This window comes from Lissotriton vulgaris, chromosome 1_1 (assembly GCF_964263255.1).
Source record: "Lissotriton vulgaris chromosome 1_1, aLisVul1.2, whole genome shotgun sequence".
Taxonomy (NCBI): Eukaryota; Metazoa; Chordata; class Amphibia; order Caudata; family Salamandridae; genus Lissotriton; species Lissotriton vulgaris.
In genome coordinates this window covers 51,176,951-51,186,047 of record NC_141685.1, presented here as the reverse complement: position 1 = coordinate 51,186,047, position 9,097 = coordinate 51,176,951, and the positions used below count along the sequence as shown (strand labels likewise).

At 41.1% G+C, this 9,097-nt stretch overlaps 1 protein-coding gene across 1 annotated transcript; it reads left to right on the top strand.

Moving 5' to 3' along the window:
- Positions 1-1,491: 1,491 nt before the first annotated feature.
- On the top strand, positions 1,492-3,627 carry LOC147737203 (uncharacterized). The gene has a single exon (XM_086923159.1). It carries the CDS (start codon positions 1,492-1,494, stop codon positions 3,625-3,627), a length of 2,136 nt encoding a protein of 711 aa, XP_086779285.1.
- The last annotated feature ends 5,470 nt before the right edge of the window (positions 3,628-9,097 follow it).

Sequence of the window (9,097 nt, the reverse complement as noted above, 5' to 3'; positions counted from 1 at the left end):
GCTCTGTCTGAAGAACAGCTCATCATTTTCAAAATTCTGCATTGATATGGCTTGTAAATGATTTTTGGGGGAATTTACATGTATTAACTATTTAATTTTAATACTATAGGTGATTGAAATTACGGACGAAGAAAGCAAGATTTAGCACTAGTCAACTGAATGTTAGTGCCATAAGAAGGATTATTTTGAAAAACTGAAGGACATCCAGCATTCTAAGTTTAAACAATTTCCAAAATCTAGGTGTGGCGAAGAAGTGGGGCCTGAGGAAAGTACTAATGCTGTGAGTGAAGTCTCTAATTTTGCATTTCATTAACCCAGAGCAAAGTCATATCTGTGCACACAGCATCAGAAATAATGCCAGAAAGACCAATCACAACATCCTCATCTGAAATATTATCAGAAAGACGAATTGCCTCAGTATGACGAAATAACGTTCATCTAAAGCTCGCATGATCTAAAGCATCATGTAATTCCAGAGAGGAAGCACACACTGCATAAAAGAAAGATATAACAAAAGGTTTCTTCTGCAAACCATCAAAGAAAAGATGCTGAAAGAAGACTCCGAAGCTGACACGCTAACAACCAAAAGATTGGAAAATCACCTTTGTTCAACAACCGTTTTTAACTAGTTACGCAAGTTTGAGACTATCTGCCTCGGGATATAACACCTCGACGCACTCTGCTCACTCTGGCGAAAACCTTAAAAATTCACCACTTTATTGTGTTCATGACCATCTCAGATTGTTTCCTTTTTATTGTGTACTGTTCTGTAATTCTATGTTAATCGCCTCAACTTTATCCGTTATGCAGGAGTGATATGTAAAAACTGATTAAATGAGCACTGTTGCTCTATAGGTAATGTAAATAAATCCTCGTCTTCTGAACTACAAATCTTAACCTTACACCAAACATAGAAAGGGTAAAAGGAACTGATGTTCTGCGACTAATGATCCACAATAGTACTGTGCACGTTCTAACGCCTTCAGTTACTGCCATTACGTCAGTGCAAAAAGGTACTTATCAGTTTAATCATTTAATATCAGACTAACACCTTATCACTGCATTGCTAAGAACCTATACAAATAGATTGGAGAGGAACTTCAGTCACAAAATAAGTTGCTGCCGGAGAGGCTATAACATAAAGACTATTATCTGCTAGAAACATTTCGACAGGTGTTACAGGGCTGCTTCCAGACATAGTTTGCTCAATTCAAGTGTTAAGAAGATTACACACAATTTCTTTTAGAGATAAATACTGAACATTATCGAAACAAGCCTGACTCTAAAATCGGGTTCACCCTTACCGTTGCATGTAAGCAAGAGAAAACTAAATGTAACTCTAGGAATACACCTTATAAAAAGACGGGCTGTGAGAACAAATTCAGTGTTCAAACCCGGCTCAATCAAAGCAAAATAACCCAAGTTGCAGAAAACAGTTACCTGTGCCAAACAAGATTCAGCCATAAATCTCATCTCACTGAATTTGAGAGAATGCACACTGGAAAAAACCTTTCTCAGTGCTCAGAGTGCCAAAAAAGGTTCAGCCGTAAATCTCATCTCACTGAGCATATGAGAATCCACACTGGGGAAAACCACTCTCTGTGCAAAGTATGCCAAAAAAGTTTCCGCCAGAAATCTTATCTCACTAAGCATATGAGAATCCACAATGGGGAAAAACCTTATCAGTGCTCTGAATGCCAGAAAAGGTTTAGAATCAAACCGAGTCTATATCGACATGCATTAACCCACTCTGTGGAAAAACCTTATCAGTGCTCTGAATGCCAGAAATATTTCAGTGACAAAAGAGGACTTACTATACATACAAGAACCCACACTGGGGAAAAACCTTATCAGTGCACGGATTGCCGGAAATGTTACATTGACAAAAACAGTCTCACTCGGCATAGAAGAACGCACACTGGAGAGAAACCTTATCAGTGTTTGGATTGCCAGAAATGTTTCACTTCCAAAAGCAGTCTCACTTATCATATAGGAACCCATACTGGGGAAAAACCTTATCAGTGCTCTGAATGCCAGAAATGTTTCAGTAACGAAAAAGCACTCACTATACATACAAGGACCCACACTGGGGAAAAACCTTATCAGTGCACGGATTGCCGGAAATGTTACATTGACAAAAACAGTCTCACTCGGCATAGAAGAACCCACACTGGGGAGAAACCTTATCAGTGCTCGGATTGCCAGAAATGTTTCATTGACAAAAGTAGTCTCACTCATCATATAAGAACCCAGACTGGGGAAAAACCTTATCAGTGCTCTGAATGCCCAAAAGATTTCAACGTTAAATCACTTCTAACTGCACATATGCGATTCCACACTGGGGAAAAACCTTACCAGTGCTCTGAATGCCAGAAATGTTTCTGTGTCAAAAGCAACCTCACTAAACATATAAGGACCCACACTGGGGAAAAACCTTATAAGTGCATTGAATGCGAAAAATGTTTCAGTGAAAAATTCAATCTCACTCAGCATATAAGAACCCACACTGGGGAAAAACCTTATCCGTGCTCTGAATGCCAGAAATGTTTTAGTGAAAAAATCAATCTCACTCAGCATATAAGAATCCACACTGGGGAAAAACCTTATCAGTGCTCCGAATGCCAGAAATGTTTCAGTGAAAAAAACAGTCTCACTCAGCATATAAGATTCCACACTGGGGAAAAACCTTATCAGTGCTCTGAATGCCAGAAATGTTTCCGTGAAAAAAGCAGTCTCACTCAGCATATAAGAATCCACACTGGGGAAAAACCTTATCAGTGCTCTGAATGCCAGAAATGTTTCAGTGAAAAAAAAAGTCTCACTCAGCATATAAGATTCCACACTGGGGAAAAACCTTATCAGTGCTCTGAATGCCAGAAATGTTTCAGTGAAAAAAGCAGTTTCACTCAGCATATAAGAATCCACACTGGGGAAAAACCTTATCAGTGCTCTGAAGGCCAGAAATGTTTCAGTGAAAAAAACAGTCTCACTCAGCATATAAGATTCCACACTGGGGAAAAACCTTATCAGTGCTCTGAATGCCAGAAATGTTTCTGTGAAAAAAACAGTCTCACTCAGCATATAAGATTCCACACTGGGGAAAAACCTTATCAGTGCTCTGAATGCCAGAAATGTTTCCGTGAAAAAAGCAGTCTCACTCAGCATATAAGAATCCACACTGGGGAAAAACCTTATCAGTGCTCTGAATGCCAGAAATGTTTCCGTGAAAAAAGAAGTCTCACTCAGCATATAAGAATCCACACTGGGGAAAAACCTTATCAGTGCTCTGAATGCCAGAAATGTTTCTGTGAAAAAAGCAGTCTCACTCAGCATATAAGAATCCACACTGGGGAAAAACCTTATCAGTGCTCTGAATGCCAGAAATGTTTCAGTGAAAGAAGGACTCTCGCTAAGCATATAAGAATCCACACTGGGGAAAAACCTTATCAGTGCTCCGAATGCCAGAAATGTTTCATTGAAAGAAGTTCTCTCGCTAAGCATATAAGAATCCACACTGGGGAAAAACCTTATCAGTGCTCCGAATGCCAAAAATGTTTCAGCCATAAATCTCATCTCACTGAACATGTGAGAATCCACACTGGAGAAAAAAAATTATCAGTGCTCTAATTGTCAGAAAAGATTCAGAGGGAGAGATGGTTACAAGCGCCATAAGAAAACACGCCATCAAAATAATCCAGTGCTCCGAATGCCAGAAAAGCATCAATTTTAAATGCAATCTCACTCTACATGAGCAGACGCACACATGGAAAAACATCACCAATGCTCTGAATGCCAGAAATTCCTGTTTGATAGGCACAGCTTCACTAACCAAAAGCAACTCCGTACTGATGAAAACCTCTGTGAGTGCTCTGAATGCCAGAAAAGCTGCAGAGAAAAACGCTATCTCACCATGAGAAACTCCACACTGGAGAAAATCCTTATGCCATAAAAGCTTGAATCTGAAAGACAGAGTTATGCTTCATGAGAGATCCCACTCTGGGGAAAAACGTTATGAGTGCATGAAATGCAAGCAAAGTTTTGGTTACAAATTAATTCTCACTTGACATGAGCGAACTCACACGGGAGAAAAAAAGCCTTTTGTGTGTTCTGAATGTCAGATAAGGTTTAATCTTGAATACAATGTAATTGCACATGAAAGAATTCACACTGGACTAAAGCCATATACAGGAGGGGAAAGCCAGAAACGTTTTACTCAGAAAGGAGATCTCGCTAAACATGAGAAATGCATCCACACCAGGTGAAAAGTAAGGCGTATCTTGAGTTGCAGAAAAGCTTCTAACAACCTGACTTTACATGAGAGAGCACATATTGTAGTTGCAATAGGATTCATCAAGAAAATCTTGCAGGATAACTTAGGCTGCCTGCATGCAACCTCCAAAGAAATTTCAGGCCTGGAATTTTTTTAAATTGCAACAGAATCCACAATTTGAATATCTGAAAGTTACAAAACTCTCAAGGTCTTTACTTTACACAGAGAAGTGTTAGTGCTTGCAAAAATCAACTAATTGCCAAAAAAATCACAATATTAATGTTTTCAATTTTACTCCACCCAAAAGGTTTCTACTCACCCTTGTTTCTTAACACATGACTGATATCTATATTTTCATAATAAGATTAAGGCTAGGTGGGGTTCCTCAATAAAGAACTCCGCGGAGTGACAAGAAAACCCGGGCGGTCTACGCGGAGTTCCGCGAGCAGCGGAGTGCGTAAGAGTCATGCTGTTCGTGGTGATTTTGATCTCCTAGTGTTTGTCTCGCCCTGTAAAAATAATCGCGAATGTCATCATGTGCAGTACAAGAGGGTGCCGCTGCTTCTAGTCGAGCGGCAGCTTTGTCAATGCGAGGAAGGTTTCTCAACGTGAGTGGTTGTGACCTGCCGCGACCACTCACATTGAGAAATCAAGTCTATAATGGCTATGTATTCTAAACCAATAGCAAAATTACAAATAATGGGCTCTGAATCAAGTATAATTAGAGTATCCAGAGGCACACGCCAAGGCTGTCCATGTTCTCCGATATTATTTGCCCTGTATATAAACCCTTTGATTTTGAAACTTTTAGAGAACCCACTAATCACACCTATAGTTGTTAACAAATTTGAAACCAAAGTATTGGCCTATGCAGATGATATTGCGGTACTGACGCCTATTCCTTCCGTGGCAATATCAGAATTGGAGGCAGTAACGCAAGTCTATGGACGCTACTCTGGATATTCTCTGAATAAAGAAAAAACAATCATCCTATGTACCGATAACATTATTTATAATGATCACAGGAAAACTGACACTGCTACATGCCTTGGTGTTAGCATAAGCCCCGATGTTACACGAATCTCTCAACTCAATTATGAGCCATTACTAAACACTGTAAAGAAAGATCTAGATCGGGTTAATAGTCTACAGTTGTCAATAATTGGTAGAGGAAACTTTTTAAAAATGAATATCTTGCCAAGGGTGCTTTATCTTTTCCGGGCTATTCCATTGATACCAGAAGAAAAGGTCCTCAAAATTCTAGACTCTATTATGTCCAAATTTATGTGGCAACAGGGCAAAACCAGAAGATCCTTGAAGCTTTTGTCACTACCACAGAACAAAGGTGGACTAGCTGTTCCAAACATTCTGCTATATCTCTGGGCTTCATTTCTCCAACAGATGGCTCCTCTACTTTATGAGAATCCTAGCTCAGATACTATGGAGGATGTTCCTATCCCATCTATATACGAGCTATCCCTAGGGGAAAAAGCTAAAGGTCTTTTTCTAAGACAAGTAGAGAGAAGCTACTACAAGAAAAATAAATTCAAAGTTATCACGAATGCCTGGACAATCTGGTTAAGGATTACGAAATATATGCACATCCCAAAGCTTAACAGGTATTCTCCCCTATGGCATTCTAATCTTCTTCCCGAACTAGGGAGCGATGCTATCGCAAAGAAATGGCACTCTGTAGGAATTACCTCAGTTGGTGACCTTTTTGGTGCGAATGAGGCTTATACTTTTACTGATTTACAACAAAAATGTAATCTTCCAAATGGGCACTATTTTAAATATTTGCAGATTCATACTATGCTCAAACATAAGAACCCTAATATTAACTCGGAGAAAATTGAAATTATCGATACTATCGCTAAAAGAACAGCAAGAATAGGTACAATCTATGGTCAGCTACTGGATAAGATACAAGATGATCTAGAACATACAGAAATTGCGTGGGCAGACAGACTTGATAATCCGAATGTAGATATTGATATGAGTCTCTGCCTATCATCACGACTACTTATGTCAGCCAGTTTAATTGCCCAGACCTATAAGACTATCTATAATCTATACTATACTCCGGCCAAATTATATGCCTGGGGTAAAAGAGAGAACGATCACTGCCCCAGATGTCTTAAAGGCCCTGCAACGCTTATTCATATGTTCTGCGAATGCGACCAACTAACACTTATTAAAAAAATGATCTGTGAATTCTGGGAGGAAGTGTTTGGCCATAAAATACTCGACTCCCCTACTCTATATCTGCTAGGTACTGATAATACACTAAACCTGAGCAGGGAAGAAGAGGACATGCTTTTTATAAGCTCGGCAGTCCTCAGGGTAATACTAGCAGCACGGTGGAAAGACTCAGATCCACCGAGTTTTCAAATGTGGTTAGCACGCCTTCTCGGGGTCTTCAATCAGGAAAGTGCTATCTATGCCACTAGAGGGCCAAGATCCGCTATGCGTGGTATGGCGATCTGGCAACCCATCACTAATTGGAAAAGGAGGCTTAGCACAGTATGATTGTATGATAATGACTTACCCTAATATCTGCCTTTTTTATTATTATTATTATTATTATTTTTTTTTTATTGTTTTCTTCATTTTTATTTCACTTTCTCTCTCAATATGAGAATGAAAACAAATCAAACATGAAAGCCATTGTTTATTGTATAATATTATTGTATTTTGAATACTTTTTCTTTTGTATGTACCTGTTTTATCTGGTTCTGAAAAATAAAATGTTAAAAAAAAAAAGAGAAATCCGATGACCCGCTTTGAGAAATCGCGCCAGGAGGTTGATTTTGCTCACCAACTAGACCTTGGCGAGCGCGAGCAATGAAAAATCTCATCAGGAGGTGGATTTTCCCCGCTCCGGCACATGACGTTGAAGAGCGCGAGCGTAGACAAAAACCTTGCTACGCTCCATGGAGCGGAGTTTTTAGGAACTATGCGAGCTCTGCGCAGTACAGAAAACTCCACGAGCAGAGTTTACTACCCAGAAAGAGATAATATACAACAGCAGGAAAACATAACAAGCCAGTTACTTGCCTTCGAAAACGCTCTTTCTGGTGGATACTCCTTTACCTGCAGATTCCTTACCGTGTGAATATTCCCCACACGCCAGACTGGATCCTCAAACTTTAAAGCAGTCCTGCTGCTTGCAGTAGGAGACATCATGCAGCTCAGTGTCACATCATCCTGCTCCAGAAGTGACAAGCGTAGACGCATAGAAGCACTTCCCATGCGCACTGTGAACAACTACAGAGGTCTATGAGTTCATTATCTCACTGGTCTGTATCACATATGCAGGCCCTGGACAGATATTAATTCACCGTTTTTATAATAATTGGAATTCAGATGAGGCCTTTTCATTTCCAAAAATGTTCATTGTGTTCTCAGCAGCAAGTGTATATATAAATCGTTGAGTGATGACTTCGCAGTGCTCAGGTGAAAGTGATATGATGATAAAACCGTCCGATCCACATTTTGTACACAAAAACAGGGCTGTAAATACTTTCGTACAATACAACTTAAGCAAAGGCAATTCTTAGAAGACATAATTTATATGAAATAGTCCCTGTATAGTCAATGTTTCGACCGTTCCAGTTAATTACCGTGGTCTCATTAGGACGGTAGATCGCCGCCTCTCCAATAGGCCTCTGAATGAATGAATAAGCAATTTGTACAGCGCAAACTAAGCCCAAGGGCATCAAGGCGCTTGTATACAGATCGCCCACAGACAACTTCGGAAGTCATGCTTAGGCCCTGCTCTTAAGAAAACAACCAGGTCTTCAGGGTTCTTGTTGCCCCGAAAGGGAGACCGGGAGAGAGTTCCACGCCCTTGCAGCAGTCAGCGAGATAGCTCTCCGCCCCACCTCAGTCTTTTAAACCTCAGGACCACGAGAATTTTGCGATTCGCTGACCTGAGGTTCCTTGAAGGCAGATATCTTTTAATGATGCGATTTAGGCCAGCTGGGCCCGGCCATGAAAAGCGTTATGGGTGAGGCAGAGGGTCTTGAATAGAACTCTGCAGTCCACCTGCTGCCAGTGCAGCAAACTAAGGGAAGATGAAGCCGAGTGATACTTCAGGTGATTCCGAACCAACCTTACAGCTGCGTTTTGGACCAGCTGCAGGCGGTGAAGCTGACCTTTGTTTATGCCCAAATAGAGGGCATTACAATTGTCTAGTCTGGCTAGGAATATGGCCACAACCATCTTTTGTCGGGCTTCATGAGACAGACACCGGGCTATTTTTCTAATAATACGTATGAGCCCGAAACCGGCGGACACAGTCCTTGAGACCTGCAGAGTCATAGAGAGCGAGTCATCGATAATGACTCCAAGATTTTTCCCATGAGAGGCAGGAGTGGGACCGGTACCAAGGGAATCCGACCACCACTCGCCAGACCAAATGTCCAGGCCTTCCCCAAAGACCAGGACCTCCGTCTTTTCACCATTTAGTTTAAGGTAGTTCTGAACCATCCAAGATGAAACTGCCACCATGCAATCTTTGAAGTTTTGGGCAGCGTTTCTGACCTTCTGCGTAATGGAGACCATAATCGGGGTGTCGTCCGCGCAGGCCAACACCTCAAGCCCAATTGCTTTCACCACTCTTGCCACATAGATATTAAAAAGAGTAGGGCTCAAAGAAGAGCCCTGGGGCACACCGCAGGCAAGGGGGGAGGGCTCTGAGTAGAAACTCCCCATATTGACTAATTGGGACCGTTCACTGAGAAATGAAGCAAGGAGATCCAATGCCCGGTCCCCGAGCCCTATCTCCTCAAGGCGTTCCACCAGTCTGTGAGGAGACAGGGTATC